The sequence below is a fragment of the Pseudorca crassidens genome, chromosome 3 (assembly GCF_039906515.1).
Source record: "Pseudorca crassidens isolate mPseCra1 chromosome 3, mPseCra1.hap1, whole genome shotgun sequence".
NCBI classification, from domain to species: domain Eukaryota; kingdom Metazoa; phylum Chordata; class Mammalia; order Artiodactyla; family Delphinidae; genus Pseudorca; species Pseudorca crassidens.
Window position 1 is genome coordinate 116358294 of NC_090298.1, and position 19162 is coordinate 116377455.

The window sequence follows — 19162 nt, forward strand, 5'->3', positions numbered from 1 at the left end:
GGAAGTGAAGTCACTTCCGGGCTGGGGTGTTTGTTTGGACTGGAGAAGGGAGGCGGCGGGCGAAGCGCGCGTCGAGCGGGGTAGCGGCGCTGCCTGTGGAGATCCGCGGAGGCCGACCGGATTCGTTGGCTGCCGTCCCCGCTGCCGTGCACTGGGTGAGGGGTTCTCTCGGGCGGAGCGGCGAGAAGGGTGCGGCGGCCCGGCGGTGGAGGGGCAGCACCTCGGCGACGGCTGAGGGGCCTAGAGGGTCCCCTGGGTTGTTGGCTACCAAGCCTGTATGGCCCCCATTGTTCCTTGCCTCTTCCAGCCGAGTCTGAGGGATGATCTTGGACCGACTTAGTCTCTTTCTTCTCTGAGAAATGGCCGTCGCTTTTTTCTCATTGTCATTATTATGGTTTGGATCTCGCAGCTCTCTATCCGGGTCCTCGGTGGCGCGCGAGGGTTGCTGGGATAGCACTTTCTCGCGTGCTCCCCCTCCAATCGCTTCACCCACCCTCCGATACCCTTTTCCCCTGCCCCCCACTGCCGCCTCGGCAACAAAGCTCATTGTTTCTCCCCACTTTACGCCTGCGCGTCGCCACGCGCAGCCCCTACTTGCTGCGCTTGCGCGTTCCTCCAGAAGCTTGGGTGGGGGAAGAGAAAGGGGCGGAGGGACTGGCGGGCTGGCGATAGTCCTAGGGGAGCATTCTGTAACCGTCCATGAGCCTGTACCTTTCTGATGATCCCCTTTCTCCGGTTTCTTCGCCTTCCCCTGACCCTTATTTTTAGTTACATTGTATTCCGTGCTCGGGATAGGAGGGCCTTTGGAGTACTGGCAGCTCCTACTCCAGGACTGTTTTGAACCAGATGAACCCATCCAATTCACATTCTTTTGATTTTGGTTATCTCACTTTTTAATTTCTACTACTGTGCTTATTCTCTCCCACCATCAAAAATATATGGCTTCTGGTAAAGTTGTTTGTTTCAAAACATTTGTTGAAGCAGTCAGCAATGGTATTCTCTAGTAACTGCAAAAGGTGGCCTTTTCTGCTTCCTTTTGTTGTCTTATTTTCCCTGATTTTGCAACCCCATCATCTTACAGAAACCGCAAACTCTAGAAAGAATTTGGATTCCAGTATGCCGTGGGATGAGGTCTAACAGCTGACAGCTTTTGACATTTCAACAGAAGACAGATTCCCATTTTGCATGTGCTGGTTAATCTTGTTAACCTGATAGCATAATTTGTCACAATTTGCCTTTGAGCAGTTGGTCGGGTGTTGGTTTGCCTTTGAAATTTCGTGGGCTGCAGGTTATGTTTGCAAATAAGGGTCTCTCAGGGTTTTTAATGAGATTCCTAGTGTTTGCTGTTTTGTGCTTCTGTTTCTGGTTTGTGAGAGGATATTTGGGGCAAATTAGTCTGTTTATATTACAGAACTTAATTGTGAACTTGAACAGAGCTTAATTTTTTCTCACAAATAAGTGTCTATGATAAAAAGATAGGTAACCCCCCCCAAAAAAGTATAGCCTCCTTATCTGTTTCTTTCAGGGATGGGAGCTAAGTGAGTTTCATATTTATTAATAACCTGTGAAATAAGCAGGGTAAGTTTTTTTTTTTAATACAAATTTTAAAATATTTATTTATTTTTGGCTGTGTTGGGTCTTCGTTGCTGTGCGCGGGCTTTCTCTAGTTGCCACGAGTGGAGGCTACTCTTTGTTGTGCTGTGCAGGCTTCAGTAGTTATGGCATGTGGGCTCAGTAGTTGTGGCTCACGGGCTTAGTTGCTTCGCAACATGTGGGTTCTTCCCGGACCAGGGCTTGAATCCCTGTCCCCTTCATTGGCAGGCGGATTCTTAACCACTGTGCCACCAGGGAAGCCCTAGGCAGAGTAAGTTTTATCCTGCCCATTTGGAAATCAGGAAAATAGAAACTTGAGAGATTATTTTATTAGGCACATATTTCCATAGCACTTAGTAATGCCAGGCATTGTTCGAAGTACTTTTACAAGTCTTTAATCTTTCATGTCTGTAGGCAGTAAGTACTACTGTAAAATGAAGATTATAAATGAGAAATGTGAAGTAACTTGCCCAGTGTTACATAGCTAATAAAAGCTGGAATTCAAATCCAAATACTCCAGAGATTATGTGCTCTTAACCACTATAGTGTGTTGCCTGGGATTTAGTAGTATATCCAAGGTACTCTAGGTGGTTAGTGGCATATCTGGGACTTGAATCAATGCAAGGTTAAAGTTGTCCAAGTTGTCATCTTTGTGATCTGGATCACCCTGTTGCACAGATGCATTAATAGTTTGTATATGTTACAGCCTGAGGTTCAGTTCCAATAACTCAATCTTTTTTCTTAATGTCTTCATCGTTTAGAGTGGTGCTGTCCAGTAAGATAGCTACTAAGCACATGTCTGTTGAGCACCTGAAATGTAGCAAGTGCAACTGAAGAACTAAAATTTTAATTGTATTGAATTAAAATTAAATTTAAATAGCCACATGTACCTGGTGGCTACCACATTGGATAGTGTGGGTTTATTTGAATTGCCTTTGCTTTTTATTTTTTGTATCAGTTTTTATAAATAAGGATGGTATTTCTGATGTGCTTTGAGCTTTTATCAGCAGTGTTGAGCCATCCTTACTCTGACCTGATCACCCTGGTTACACTACAGTTGAGATTAGGGTTATACTCTCTGGGACTTTTCTGTGACATTGTTTCACTCCTACAGATGTTTGTACCTATTATTTTTATTTATACAAATTTATATTTGCTCTAAGTGTTTAATAATACTATTATGTGCCAGGCTGTCTGCCTAGGTACAGATGGGGAACCTGAAACACAGAGAGGTTAAATAACTTGCCCATCGTCACATGGCTAGAAAGGTAGCCTTGTTCCAGAGCCCCTTTTTTGTTTTTTTAATTTTATTTTTATTTGTTTATTTTTGGTTGCCTTGGATCTTCGTTGTTGCGCGCGGGCTTTCTCTAGTTGCAGTGAGAGGGGACTACTCTTCCATTGTGGTGCGCAGGCTTCTCATTGCAGTGGCTTCTCTTGTTGCAGAGCACAGGCTCTAGGTACGCAGGTGCAGTAGTTGTGGCACACAGGCTCTAGACCGCAGGCTCAGTAGTTGTGGCGCACGGGCTTAGTTGCTCCGCGGCCTGTGGTATCTTCCTGGACCAGGGATTGAACCTGTGTCCCCTGCATTGGCAGGTGGATTGTTAACTACTGCACCAGCAGGGAAATCCCAGAGCCCATGCTTTTAATCGTTCCTTTATACTGCCAAACATTAAAGCAAAATATTCAGCGCTGCTCACAGACTTCTGAATTAAATACAGAGGCTGATGCAGAAATTTCTTTATCTTCTCTAATTAAAATACATACGTATACAATATATATGTGTACAAATAAGGTTAAGGAGTCTACTGTAGTTCAAAGTAGAGTCCAGTGGAATAAGAAAAGGTGTTATGTCTGTCTGGTCAGTTTTTTTATTTGGGGGGGTTTTGGGTTTTTTTGGCCGTGCCACGGCTTGTGGGATCTTAGTTCCCTGACCAGGGATCAAACCCAGGCCCCCAGCAGTGGAACCCCGGAAGCCTAACCACTGGATCACCAGGGAATTCCCTGTGGAGTCAGTTTAATGAAAGAAGCGGAAAGAGAATCCTGTTTGAATTTTAATGAGAATTTTTTTTGAAGAGTTAATGTTTTTATTTTTTTATTACAGTTTTATTGAGATATAATTGAAATATAGCACTGTATAAGTTTAAGGTATACAGCATAATGATTTGATTTACATGTATCATGAAGTGTTTAATGAGAATTCTTAAGAAAGTAGGGGGAGACTTTCTAAAACTTAAAAGATTTCCATATTTTAAAATTTTGTAGGGACTATGAAAGGATGGACACTGCTGGAAACCAGTATGTGTAAGAGGCATTTCAGAAGGGAACAAAGAGCTGAAGTAAAGAGTTTGTAGATTTAAAGTGCCAGGCATCAGAAAAAACAGCTCTCACCTAACCAGAATCTGGCAAAATCTCTGAATTTAGGTGTTAGGCTCTCATATCAGGCGTGATGTAAACAGCATGTTTACAAAAGAAAGAAAATTCATTTTCTACAATAGTGAAAGTTGGAATATTCGTAGGTTATTGATAGAAAGGACAAGTCTAAATCTGTCCCACTTAATATTACTGTTCAAATATGAAAGCAAAAGACAGTTTCAGACATGAAGTAGCTTAGAAATTTATATCCTCAGGTAACCTTTTGAAGAAATATTAAGGCAAAATAAAGGTGTCAAGTTAGCGGAAGATGATTATATATATATATCATATATATATGATTATATATATATAAGGGAATACCTAATAGTGTAGATCTAACAGTGCTAAATTATTTCTACAAAACTCAGGATATGGGGTGGGGAGAGGAAGTGGGTAAGTAAAATCATCCTAAAGGTCTTGCTTTGTCTGGGAGCAGGGATTGGGTTGGATATATTGAAGAAGATAAAGCATTCTAAATGTCTTGAGTTGGTTTGAGGGTGTATAGAGAATTTTTTTAATTGATAGGAAACTGTTCAAACTAATTTCACAATAGATATAAGTCAAATCATTGTGCTGTACACCTTAAACTTCTACAGTGCTGTATGTCAGTTATATCTCAAAACTGGGGGGAGAAAACCAACTGAAATTCCACAGTAGTTTGTAAGTTACAGAAAATAAATCAAGTATTTTTTTTTAATCTGCTTAAAATAGTAAAGTAAACATTACAGGAATAGAATGTAAAAAGAAGCTATAAGAAAGCTAAATATGAAGTTACGATGAAAGACAATACCAAGCATCAGTTACAAAAATGTTAATTCCCTGTGAGACAGATCCTCAGACTGGGTCAAGTAATCTAGCTGTTATAGTACAGGACTTGAATATATTGCTTTCAGAATTTAACAGGTAAAGTTTAAAAAAAAGAAAGAAAAAAAAGATCAGCCTAATATATATGCATCATTTTTTTATGTAAGAAATAGAAATCACAACAACAAGGTCCTAGTGTATAGCACAGGGAACTATATTCAATATATGTGAAACCATATGGAAAAGAATATAAAAAAAGAATGTGTATGTGTATAACTGAGTCACTTTGCTGTACAGCAGAGATTGGTACAACATTGTAAATCAACTATACTTCACTTTTAAAAATTCACAGAAAACAAAAGAAATGGAAGTTACACATTTTTCTCTTTAGGCCCAAGGAACATTTTGCAAAAATCATTAGTTGCCTGCAAACAAAACTGTAATAAATTCCCAAAAGTGAAGGTTTTCTGGCTGCATTTTATAACATAATAAAACTAGAAATCAGGCATCAAAAGGTAACCAAAAGAACCTTAACCACTTGGAAATTAAGAACATTCTTCTGAATAATCTCTGGCTTATTATAAATTAAATAATTTGTAGTTACCTAAAGTTGGTTAACTGTATTCTATATTAAAATTTCTAGGGAAAATTCATAGATATAAAATTTTTGTGAAAGCTTGAAAATAAACATTTGTCAACTTGAAAAACAAAGAGCAACAAATTGAAGTTATGTAAAAAGGAAGGGAAAAGTAATGTGAGAAAAGTAAAATTAATAAAATAAACAAAAAATAAGTAGAAAAGATCAATAAAACCAAAAGCAAGAGTTTTGTTTATTAAAGTTGAATTTTTAAATAGGTAATCCATTCCCAAAAAAAGATATAAAAAATATCCTTAGCCATCTAGTTCTCCTCCCTGTAGGTAACCAGTATTCTCAGTTTTGTTTTTAGCAGCTCTTACTGACCTATAGTTCACATACCATGCAATTCATCCATTTGAAGTGTATAGTAGAGTAGTTTTTAATATATTGCCAGAGTTGTGCATCGATCACCACAATCAATTTTAGAACATTTTCATTACCCCAAAAAGAAATCTTGTTCCCATCACCTGTCATACAATATGTGTTCCTTGGTGACTAGCTTCTTTCATTTAGGATATTTTCAGTATTCATCCATTTATCAAGTGGTGGACCTTTGGGTTTTATCCACTTTTTGGCTATTAAGAATAATATTTCTATGAACATTTGTGTGTATAAGTTTTTATGTAGACATATTTGTTTTTCTCTTGGGTATATACTTAGGAGTGGAATTGCTGAGTTATAAGGTAATTCTGTGTTTAATCTTTTGGGGAACTGCCAGACTGTTTTCCAGAGCAGCTGCACCATTTTAACATTCCCACTGGCAGTGAATGAGCATTCCATTTCTCCACATTTTCACTAATATAAAGTGGTATCTCGTGGTTTTGATTTGCATTTTCCCTGAAGGTTAAGGATGTTGAGCATCTTTTCATGTGTTTATTGGCCTTTGGAGAACTGTCTATTCAGATCCTTTGCGCATTTTTAAATTGGTTGTTTTGGGGACTTCCCTGGCGGTCCAGTGGTTAAGACTTCACCTTCCAATGGTGGGGGGGGGGGGCGGGGGGGCGAGTGCGAGTTCGATCCCTGGTTAGGGAGCTAAGATCCCACATGCCTCCCGGCCAAAAAACCAAAACATAGAACAGAAGCGATATTGTAACAAATTCAATAAAGACTTTAAAAAATGGTCCACCTCAAAAAAAATCTTAAATTGGTTGGTTGTCCTTTTATTATTGAGTTGTAATAGTTCTTTATATATTCTAGATATAGTTCCCTTATCAGATACAATTTCCTTCTCAGTTTGTTTTCTGTCTTTCTAGAGATTCTATGCATTTGCAAATTGTGAACACACACCTTTTTTTTATATATATGAAGAGTTTATTACACTTGCTGTTCTGCAAATTGCAAAGTTGGAATTTTTTTTTCCTACGATAGATCCCTGGTAGGCCTAATCGAGGAAAAGAGGAACGTAGTCAAATTAGCTATGAAATAGGAGAAATTAGATAGTTTCTATTATAACAAAATTGAAATTATGGAGAAATAAAATTTTAGTGAAATAAAAATGACCATAGTTAACCAGAGAGGTAGAAAACCTGAATAGACGAATCAAAACAAAAAAAACAAAATTAAAGGTTGTTAATAATGTACTAGTTTAAAAAGTACCAAGCCCTTATAATTTTTGATTCATTTGTCTTCAGGGATCCCATAATTCTTGTTATTCAAATGATTCCTTAATATAACGATGGGAAGTTTCTAGTTCATTTGTTTGAAAACTATCTTCTGTAGAGTTCTAGCAATCTGGGTTTGCAGTTATTTTCTTTCAGTGTGGTCTTTTGCTTTTCATTATTGTTGAAAAGCAGCTGGTTTTTCTCATTCTTTTTTGAAAATAATGTCTTTTTGGGTTTTAGAATTCTCTTTGATATTCTGCAGTTTGATATATCTTGCTTTTTATTTATCTTACTTTGAGATTCTTGGGCTCCTTAAACATGTTGGTTGATTGCTTTCATCAAATATGCAATATTCAGATCCTGCCTCTGCCCTATGTTTCTTCTTTTCTTCTTCAGGAATTCGATAGTTGTCACTCTGCCCTCTATATTGTTTGAACCCTCTTTTGTATGTTCTATCTTTTTATCTTTTTGCTGTTTTCTGGATACTTTCTTTTGTTTTTCAATTCTGTTGTATCTAATCTGCTGCAAGACTTATTACATTTTTGTTTATGTTGTGATTTCTGTATATCTAGAAGTTTTATTTGGCTCTTTTCCAAATCTACTATGCACTTTTTATATTTTGCTGCTTTGTGAAGATATTTTCAAGCTTGATACGTAATGATCATTTTTGTCATCTGCCACATGGGTCTGATTATGCTTTCTATAAATTGCACTGATTCTTGCGTGTTGTATCTTGCTTTTTCCTTCTGGATTTAGTTATCTTTCATTTTGAACTCTTCTTTGGCCTTGAAAAATCATTTTTGGAGGTCCTTAAGTCCTAGCATGAAGATGCCTTCCTCCCAAGGAGTTTTACATTTGCTTTTGCCAGGCACTGGCACTAGAGACACTACCAAGTCAGGACAACTTCATACTCATTACATGACTTGGGATGTTCTGGACCTCCCAGGTGATGAATTTATTCCTCCTATCCACAGGAGGACCAACCACAGTCACAGTGTCTGTGTTCCTTTCCACCTTTTCCTTTTGATTTGCTTGGTGGGGAGTGGGAGTTGCTTTTGGTTCACCCTTACCCTGAGCCTATAGCCCTTTAGGGTCCCAGCTTAGAGTGGGGAGGATCTTCTCTTCAGTTTTCCACCTTGACCTTTATGCCTTTTGCCCCATGAAGCATCCAAGGTCAACCCAAAGAAGGCTAATGGGCAAAAGTCCTCAGTGCAAAGGCAGCTTCAGTGTTTAAAAGTTCCACTTTGCTCTCTGAATTCCCACTTTACTTACTCTTCAACACTTGAGTGCTTTTAAGTGTTTCTTTAAGACTATGGCATCCAACACTTTCAGTTTGCAATGGGAAGACTGGTCCAAATAATCTAGCCCACCATTATTGGTAAAAAGAAGTCCTGATTCATTTATTTTATTTATTTATTTATTTTTTGCGGTACGCGGGCCTCTCACTGTTGTGGCCTCTCCCGTTGCGGAGCACAGGCTCCGGACGCGCAGGCTCAGCGGCCATGGCTCACGGGCCCAGCCGCTCCGCGGCATGCGGGATCTTCCCGGACCAGGGCACGAACCCGTTTCCCCTGCATCGGCAGGCGGACTCTCAACCACTGCGCCACCAGGGAAGCCCTAAGCTGCAAATTTTTAATAAAATTCCAGTCAGACTCCTATGGAAAAATTATTCTAAAGTTCGTATGAAGAATAAAAGTGCAAGATTTCCCCCCCAAAGAAAGTTGAGACGGGAGTTGTGCTACTGCGTATTTAAACTTACTGAAAGGCTCCTGTAATCAGAAGAGTAAAATACTGTGCTGAAATATTTGAGGATGAAAGGTCATAATGTCTGCAACTTATCAGATGGTTAAGCAAAAAAAATTGTACAGAGAAAACAACTGTGGCAAAATGTTAACAGTTGATGAATCTAGATGAAAGGTACAAATGTTTATTGTACTATTATTATGACTTTTCTGTAAGTTTAAAATTCTTTAAAATAAAAGTTGGAGATAAAACAGTATACATACAATACACTGTCATGCAACAAAGACTCTAGAAACCGTGTAAGTGGGAATTTGATTATGATAAACATCAGGAACAAGCTTTCATTAAATAATGAATGATGTGTTCATATGGAAAAGTATAGATCTTTCACATCATACTCAAAGAAATGCTCACACGAGTTAAAGATCTAAATGTAAAAAAAAGAAACTATAAAAATACTGAGAGAAAATAAAGGAAATATAACCTCAAGGTAGGAAAAGACTTATTACTAAGCAAGATAAGCATATCCCAGGAGCTGTAGAGGAAAACAGATTCTTTTTAAGCCCATCTGTTTGCAAAAGTAAAATGCTATGTTGCTTATGTAGAGAACTGTTGAGGATGCAGAGAAATGGGAGCACTCAGTGTATTATAGGAATGTACATTACCATAATATTTTTGGCAAATAATCTGTCTTCTCTTAAAGCTATAAGTGCACACGGCCTTTGACCCAGTTATTCCCACTTACCAGAATGTATCCCACAGAAAGCTCAGATAGAAAAGGATATGTGTACAAGGGTGATCAAAGCAGGATTGTTTGTAATGAAAAAACTGGAAAAGTAAATGCATCAAAGGGGGAATTGTTGAGTAATTGGTGCTGTATCAATTAAAAAGTAAAGTGGGGGGCTTCTCTGGTGGCGCGGTGGTTGAGAGTCCGCCTGCCGATGCAGGGGACACGGGTTCGTGCCCCGGTCCGGGAAGATCCCGCATGCCGTGGAGCGGCTGGGCCCGTGGGCCATGACCGCTGAGCCTGCGCGTCCGGAGCCTGTGCTCCGCAACGGGAGAGGCCACAGCAGTGAGAGGCCCGCATACCGCAAAAAAAAAAAAAAAAAAGTAAAGTGTATTTCTACATGTTGACTAGTAAGTATATTTCATGTAATATATTTAGCATGATTCTGTAAAATATATAAATCCTTTATGTGTGTTTCTGTAAGCAAAGAGATATGAAAGGACACATACTAAGCTGTTAACATTGATTACCTCTGAGTAGGATTGGAGATCAAAAGGAAAAAACTTAAATACACTTAGGACCTGTTTTGTACATTTAACTTCTTTTTTTTTTTTTTTTTTTTTTTTTGGCTGTGTTGGGTGTTCGTTGTTGTGCGCGGGCTTTCTCTAGTTGTGGCGAGTGGGGGCTCCTCTTCGTTGCGGTGCACGGCTTATTGTCGTGGCTTCTCTTGTTGCGGAGCATGGGCTCTAGGCACGCAGGCTCTAGAGCACGGGTTTAGTTGCTCCGCGGCATGTGGGATCCTCCTGGGCCAGGGCTCAAACCCGTGTCCCCTGAATTGGCAGGCAGATTCTTAACCACTGAGCCACCAGGGAAGCCCTAACCTTTTTTTTTAAGTAGGGTGTACTTTGTATATGTACATTTCTTTCACTTTAATGCTTCTTTTTTCAACAAGATGTCCTAACTATGTACAAAATTTTTTAAATGATTATTGAAAACACTGTAAGATGATACATTGCTGTTTTACTATTTTGTAATTTTTGTTTAGGAAAATCTTAACTATATGTAGTCTAACAACTACTAGATATTTTATATTAGTAATTTAATATAGCGTGTTCTGAGTTAGTATTACTGTGTTATTTTAAAAATCCTTTTATGAGAGTAAGGCTAAAAAATTATTTGAATTACATTTTCTGATAATTTTAGGATTTTAAAGCATAATAAACATTTGAAGTAAATATGAACATTAAAAAATTGTGGGGAAATTACTGGCTTTCTCAGTTCATTTCTGCCAGTTTTAAAGTGGTTTGGATTGAAGCATGAACAAAGATAAGATAGCAACAGATTGGTATGGTTTAATTACCAGATTTTTTTTTTTAACTGTATTTGTCGAGTTATTATCTACATTGTGCCCTCAGACATCACTCAAGCAAATTAGGTGCTTCTGTTGTATTTCTAGTAGTTCCTCTTTTAGTTTTGGTTGGTTTTGCTCTAGAGAAAAACTTTTTCTCAGCCACAAGAGACTAATATATATAGATTTGAGTTCATTGACTCTTGGAGTCTTGAAGCTGCTTCTTTGGGGCTGCCTCTGAATGGGATGATGATACACCCCAGCAATACACCTTTCACTGTATATTTTTTTGGTGGTTTTCCTAGTGGTTACCCTGGGAATTACAACTAACATCTTAGTTTGTAACAAGTATGAACTAATAACAATTTAGTTTCATATAGAGAAAAAGAGTTATAAAGCAAAACATTATTAGTGACTTTTGTATTTACCTATGTAGTTACCATTGTTTATTTCTTTGGATGAATTCAAGTTAATGCTAGTATTCTTTTGTTTCAACGTGAAGGACTCACTTTAGGTTTTCCTGTAGGACAGGTCTATTGGTGATGAATAAGCTCTCACTTTTTTACTTATCTGGGAATGTCTTAGTCTTTTTTTTTAGTCACTTTGTATATGTTTTCCTACTGCCTTCTGGCCTGTGGTTTCTGATGTGAAATCAGCTATTAATCTTATTTTGAAGATGCTCTCTTTGACTTTCAATAACTTGATTACAGTGTGTCTCGGTGTGGATTGCTTTGAGTTTATCCTGCTTGGAGTTTGTTCAGCTTCTTGGATGTGTAGACTAACATAGATTTCATCAAGTTGGAGGAGTTTGGGGCCATTATTTCTTCAAATACTCTTTCTCTTCTCCTTCTGGGACTCCCATTATGCATATGTTGGTACATGTAGCAGTGTCCTACTGGTCTCTGAGGTTCTGTTCATTTTTCTTCATTATTTTCTCTTTCTGTTTCTCAGGCTGAATAATCTCAGTTGACTTACCAAGTTTGCTTATTCTTTCCCTGCTCAAATCTGGTATAAACCCTCAAGTAGAATTTTCATTTATTGTACTTTTCATCTCCAGAATTTCTACTTGGCTTCTTTTTATAATTTGTCTCTATTGACATTTGCTATTTGATGGTGATATTTGCTATTTTTATGGTTTCCTTTAGTTCTTTGTACGTGGTTTCCTTTGGCTCTCTGGACATTTAAAACACGTGATTTAAAAGTCTTTGCCTAATAAGCCTAATGTCTGGGCTTCCTCAGGGACATTTCCTATTAATTTCTTTTTTTCCTGTTTATAGGCCATACTATTTTATTTTTTTGCATGCCTTATAATTTTTGTTGAAAACTGAACATTGTGACTATTATATGGCAACTCTGGAAATCATATTCTCCCCTCTCCCCAGGGTGGTTGTTCTGCTTGTTCTGTTATTTGTTTAGTGACCTTTCTGAAATAATTTTGTAAAAGCTTGTATTATTTTTTGTGTGGCCATTGAAGTCTGTCCCATTAGCTTAGTTGTCAGCTAGTTCTTTTCTTTTTTAAAAAATTTATTTATTTTTAATTAGTTTTGGCTGCATTGGGTCTTTGTTGCTGCACGCAGGCTTTCTCTAGTTGCAGCGAGCAGGGGCTATTCTTCATTGCGGTGCGCAGGCTTCTCATTGCAGTGGCTTCTCTTGTTGTGGAGCACAGGCTCTAGGTGTGCAGGCTTCAGTAGTTGTGGCTTGCAGGCTTTAGAGCACAGGCTCAGTAGTTGTGGTGCACGGCTTAGTTGCTCCGCGGCAAGTGGGATCTTCCCGGACCAGGGATCAAACCCGTGTCCCCTGCATTTGCAGGCGTATTCTTAACCACTGTGCCACCAGGGAAGTCCCAGCTAGTTATTTTCAAGAGATGTCCTTTAATACCCCTAAGCAAAAAATAAAACTCTCCCAGTCTTGGCAGATGGGTTTTTGTGTATGCCGAGGTACACCTTTAACACTTGGGCAGTTTACAGCTCTTTCTTAACCTTCGTTTTATGTGCAGAGCCTGACGCCTGAAAAGTGTAGGGCCTTGTTAGTTGTTTTCTGAGCGTGCTGTCAGCACTGGGCATGCCCATGGCCTTTTAGGTTTCCCAGAATATGCAGAAGCTTTTCAAAGCCTTTATTCCCAAAGCATCTCCTTCACCAGCCTTTCCTCCAAGGCTTTTTGCCCCAACTGTTATTCTTTGCAGGCATTGGCTACTACATTTGCCTTTAACTGCTTTTGACAAATGCCAATTTAAAATTGTAAATTTTATGGTATTTGAACTATATACTCAATTTTTTAAAATAGCAAAACACACGACACAATCTAAAGAGTGTGGTCTAAGAAGGATCAAGAACAGGTCATAGAAGAAAATTTAAAATCTGATACAATACCTTATATTAGAACACCTTGTACTCAGTAATTGTAGGTCTGTCAGCGTTCTGAAAGTAAATGATCCTTACCCCTCTGGCTTTTCACTTGGCTAACTGTATCAGAAATCTGGTCAGCAGTTGTTCCTTCCTCAGCTATCTTAAGGTTTAAGGTTAGTGCCCAGGCTCCAGTTGATTTTTACTGGTTCCAATTATGATTTGTTTCCCAAATATTACTTGACAGCGAAATTTCATTTACTGTCCTTCATAGACTCTTTCACTGGGATCTATACCAAAGCCACGGGTTGTTTGATGAGGTGATAATCGGCAAAAAGCTGACCTAGAGACATGTCAAATGCAGGGATTGGGCCCTTTAGGCTAAGCACTATTTATATTTTATTTGTTACTGGTTGGCATCAAACAAGCAGGGAGGGAGTCCCTTGAGATTCTCAGACTATAGAATTTGCTGATGCAGATTTTTCATTGTTTCATTGTTATGCTCGTGAAATGTATGGAGAACACTTTTTTCTTTTAAAAAAATTGCGTTTATATATAGATAATACTTTAGTCACCAGAAGCACATTCAAACACAAGTTAGTAGTATTTCTAGTACATGTCTCACACGTATAATTGCTACTTAACTATTCAATTCTACTTGAATATCCTGTACTGTGTGCTAAACATGATTTTTATTTGCTGTTTTTAACTAAAGATATAAGTCACTTATTAATATTGTGGTCTTCTGAAACGTAGGATTTAATGGGCACGAGTTGGGATAGGACACATGTTGGGAAAATAATAATGTAAAGCTGTTATAAATTGGGGTGTCTTTGAATATAGTTTAATGATCAGTTCATATGCAGAGTAAACAAAGTTCCATCCAGTTGCAAAGCAGGATTGACCCCCTGCTTTTCATAATATTTGAGTCTAATCTAAAATGTAATTTGTTTAAAGATGAGCATATAAATGTTTGGTAGCCTTGACATATAAGAATGAGTAATTTTCTAAAAAAAAAAAGTAATCTTTAGAGGAACTGATTGCTCTCTAGTCGAAACTTGTTATCAAAATAAGGGGGTTTATTTAATCCAAGATTAATGATAAATAAAAATATCAAAGATATCCATCATCTGTTTTCTGTCATGTCTTTCACAGTGCTACACTTTCTTAACCCACATCATGTTTTCTTTCTACCCACAGCCTAGCCCATAAATTTCAGTCTGTCTCTGCCTTTCTTTCATATACATACAACAATGAATAAGTAAGGCAGAAGTTCTCAGTAATTTTTAATTCAGGACTTCCTAACAATTGAAAATGCTACCACCATGATGACTGTTCTCATTCGTATTCAGTCTTGGGGGAAATGCATATGTGTGCCAGGATAGGACCCCCTACCACAGCTTAGAGACTAAATTCATGTTATATGAACAGCTATAAGTTTTACTATCCTTAGGTTTTCCTAAGGATAAGTACATAAAATGAATGTAAAGGGCCAGGCAACATACCTAGAGCAAGTCTTTCCCTGAACCTTACCCAAAGGAAAAAAGTATTTCCAGTAGAAGATTTTAGTTTTAGTATTTTATTTGATTATAAGTTTAAGAAGGCCTGAAGAAGTTGTTTTTTTTTTTTAACTCTATTAGGTATGCTATTTCCTTCCTTTGGCACAAGTCACACTAATGTTTGGATTTATGTACAAGTGACTCTTGCTTTATGTAAACCCATTTTTTAGCAAGTTTAGAGTCAGTGAATTGGTAGACTATTGTAGAATCTGAAACTTTATGCTTCGAACTTTTAGCCTGCAACATATCAGCTAGGTTAGATCATGTTATCACCTGTTGAGTAGAGTATAAGAAACCACATCTACTGTATGAGATTAGATGCCTGATACTTACTGTGCAGTGGGAAAATCCAGACATGGAGGAACTCAACATGGACCCAAAGATAAAGCAAATAGAGAATGGGCTATGAAGTCGAGAGAGCCAGAGCTGTACCTTGCGACTAAGGAAATAGGAGTTATTAAAAGTTTGTTAGTTTTCACTTCCAGTCTCTGGGCTTTTTAATAACAATTTTAAAAAGTAGAATTTGCTTTTCATAAAGTCTCTTGATGACTTAAGTCTTCCAAACCATGCTTGTTTTATAAAGCACAGAATATCCAATTTAAAAAAAATTGGATGGTTTGGGGATTCCATTTAAGCAATTGATTGCCTTTGTTTACTGTTATTAGAAAACATTAGATGAATCTAGGCTATTCTCAGCTATTTCTTAAACATTAAAATCATTTAGGAGGAAAAGCTTTCCAATTGCTGTGTTTATCATGTGCATTAATATATCATGTACATCTAATACCTAATCATGATGGCTGGTAATAATAGATGCTCACTAAGAACTGAAAGAATGACTGACTAGATTAACTGTATTGTTCTTCCTTTAAGGTTAAAGACTATATCTAACACCAACCATGAAAGATCCAAGTCGCAGCAGTACTAGCCCAAGCATCATCAATGAAGATGTGATTATTAACGGTCATTCTCATGAAGATGACAATCCATTTGCAGAGTACATGTGGATGGAAAATGAAGAGGAATTCAACAGACAAGTTAGTTTTGTGTATAAACATGCTCTTTTATTGTAGCCTATGACAGCTGTCATATAATATAAATGTACTTTTCCCTGAAATGCATTTTTCACCTGGTCCCTTATATATGAAATACATGGATTTATGTGCTACCACTCCTATTTTAGTTGGATGCTGATACTACCAGGTTTAACTGCTCATTGAAATAACCTAAGGAGCTTTTTTCGGGGTCCCACCCAGAGATTCTGATTCAGAAGGATTTAGGGTGGAGCCTGGGAAACGTGTTTTTTAAAAGCTCCCAGGTGGTTCCAGTGAGCAATTAGGTTTGGAAACCACTACCTTACACCAGTCAGATTGTTCTACTGCAGTGAAAGTCAAGAGAGCTGGAATCAGGAGCAAATAGGCACAGGTACTGGGGTACAGATTGTACTGTTTTTCATGTAAGGTTCTCATTCTGATCAGCCTCAAAATCTGACACCACTGTTTTTTTTTAGAGAACTCTCATATATTGATAGATGTCTTTTATTCCCATATTTCTGGTACCTGTTTCTACCTTTCATCTAGTTTCTCTCTGATCCTGGCTTTGATAATTAGTAGCCAGCTTGATTTCACCATATCCAGTTATATATATTCAAGAGTAAAGCAATGTAGTCTTATTTCAGTGAGAATGTTTAGTTGCTGACCCTACCCTCCAAATAATTTTATTTATTTATTTATTTTAAATTTTGGCTGTGTTGGGTCTTCGTTGCTGCATGAGGGCTTTTTCTAGTTGCGGTGAGCGGGGGCTACTCTTTGTTGCGGTGCGCGGGCTTCTCGTTGAGGTGACTTCTCCTGTTGCGGAGCACGGGCTCTAGGTGTGCGGATGTCAGTAGTTGTGGTGCGAGGGCTCAGTAGTTGTGGCTCACATGCTCTAGAGTGCAGGCTTAGTAGTTGTGGCACACAGGCTTAGTTGCTCCGTGGCACGTGGGATCTTCCCGGACCAGGGCTCAAACCCATGTCCCCTGCATTGGCAGGTGGATTCTTAACCACTGTGCCACCAGGGAAGTCCTACCCAAAGATTTTTTTTCCAGTCATTTTTGAGTGGGTTTAGGGTTTGTATAGTTTTAGAAGTATCACAGGTAATTCTGATACACATTCCTCCATGAGAACACTTCTTTGTTACTTCTTCCCCGCCACCCTCAGTGGAAAAAAAAGAATATTCTGCTGTGACAAGTAAAGACATAGCAAAACCCTAAACAGATCTTTCCAGGTCTTATGGAAAAGATTTTTTTTTCCTTAGCACAGAAGCAAAGGAGGAAGGTATGACATTATGTTTTTAAATGGTTTAGTTCAAGATTCTTTAAGCCTTTTCTAGTGATTTCATCTTACCAAGTATGCTATAAATTACCCTTTATTTATTATAAATCCAGATAGAAGAGGAGTTATGGGAAGAAGAATTTATTGAACGCTGTTTCCAAGAAATGCTGGAAGAAGAAGAGGAACATGAGTGGTTTATTCCAGCTCGAGATCTCCCACAAACTATGGACCAAATCCAAGACCAATTTAATGACCTTGTTATCAGTGATGGCTCTTCCCTGGAAGATCTTGTGGTAAAGAGTTATTTTTTCATCTTTTTAAAACCTAGCTCATCTCTCCCATAAGTGGAAAAGCTAGCAACCATCTGTTTAAGAAGAGTTCTACATCTCTTCTCCTTCAGAAATTCTGCTGCTTCTTACTATGGAAGCAGAGGCCTCCTGGTCTTACTTATGATAAGGAGTGACTTCTGGCAACACTCTGGAGGTAGCCTGAGACTACTAACAGACTTCTTGCCACTGCTTTTAGATAATGATAACTATGTTGCCCTAGGAAATGTCTTAAAGCATTAATTCAAAAGGGAGTACACAGGATGTTCATGTGACTTGCCTATGCAAAAGTAGCTTGATGGAGAGGTTTTGCTCTTTAATTGTCTTAAATATTTGGTGAAATTACAAATTTTTTCTGAAAGATAAAATTTGAGGTTTTTTTTCCTGACCCAGGATTTTCATTGAGTTACCCCTAACTCCATTTGGAACTATGATAAGGACTTTTACATGCTCTTGGCAGAAAAGGAACACAAATCTTTTTATATTTTTAGTTATTCTCAGTGTCTCATTGCTGATAGTTTATTTGTAGTGAAAAGTTTTTTCACGAATTTTGATAACTAAGCATCAGTACTAGAGTAAAACCTAATGATTCGTTTGCTAAAATTAAGATAAAATAATTTAAAGTCAGAATGTTAAATTTTCTTTCCATATGGACAGTCTGTCTAGTTGCTTCTACAAGATGGTTCTCTGGAATTTACCCCTAGACTCTGAAGTAATTTTTGCAGTTGTCTTCTGTTCACTGTGCAGTGATTTCCTAACCTGGCTGTATGTCATAATTACCTATGAAGCATTACAAAAATTTTCTCAGCAGCATCCCAGACCTGCAGAATCAGTCATCTAGGCATGTTAATTTTTTAAAAGCACTCCCAGAGGATACCGCCAGCCCGCCCTATCAGGCATTTGGAAACCATTTTTCTAAAGGGCTGTATAGAGAACACTGAAATTTACTTGTGGTATAGCTTTTGTTGCAGTAAATGACACTAACCCAATTAAGCAGATACATGATCTGAATAGTCTGTTGGGATATGCTTGCTTATGGCTACACATTAGGCACTCCACAAATAATCCTGGTTGCTCTGCGGAGGGAAGCCCTTTGCTGGGCATAATGTATAACTTTAACTGGACCCAGCATCTTTTCATTGTCTAGAAACTGGTTTGTTTGACTCAAGTCCATTTGAGGTTAATTCCTTCTCATTCTTTTGTAGCTGCCAAAAGATTGGACATTCAAGAACACTGCTTTTTAAATTTAAACCTCAGACTTTTAAAGTTTAGATATATTTCCCTTGAGAGAAGGGAATGGTTGTATATAAATTATGAAACTTAAATTATTGCTCCAACATGTTGTTTAATATGCTTTGGTCTTGAAGTAAGTGATATTGGGGGCTCAGATTCAATCTGAAATCCTGCCAGCATGCCTACCATTTCAGGCCCTGGAATCGTCCTGGTTTCTTTTTTTCTTGATCAACTTGCATTCAGAGATGTGGTAGGGGAAAATTTCCAGCCATTCCCTATATGCTGACACATCTGCTTAGGAAAGTAAAGATTTAGAAATACAAAATAATGGTGGTACAAGTCTCTCACGCTCTTAGAGGCTTTGGCCCAGTCTTCCCCTAACTGATGCAAAAATGAAGTCCCAGAGAGTGACTTATCCAGGCCTATATAAGAAGTTAGTTAGCAGAGCTGGGATTCCAACTGAGGTCTTCTGACTCCCCATGCAGTTTTCTTTTCCTCTTATATACCATGCTACCTGTGGGAAT

General features: G+C 38.1%; 2 protein-coding genes across 4 annotated transcripts in view; one reads left to right on the forward strand and one right to left on the reverse strand.

The window, feature by feature from the left end:
• The window catches only part of PAIP2 (poly(A) binding protein interacting protein 2), a 20668-nt gene continuing 1506 nt past the window's right edge, over positions 1-19162 (forward strand). Inside the window, exons 1-3 of the mRNA XM_067731910.1 lie at positions 1-155; positions 15641-15804; positions 17193-17372. Of these exons, the coding sequence (XP_067588011.1) occupies positions 15667-15804; positions 17193-17372 (318 nt within the window). The 5' untranslated portion in view covers positions 1-155; positions 15641-15666. The remainder of the gene's footprint in view (positions 156-15640; positions 15805-17192; positions 17373-19162) is intronic.
• Positions 18731-19162, reverse strand: part of SLC23A1 (solute carrier family 23 member 1) — a 15155-nt gene continuing 14723 nt past the window's right edge. For all 3 annotated transcript variants that reach the window (XM_067731897.1, XM_067731896.1, XM_067731899.1), the window contains one exon: positions 18731-19152. The gene's annotated coding sequence lies outside the window, so the exon portion shown is untranslated. The remainder of the gene's footprint in view (positions 19153-19162) is intronic.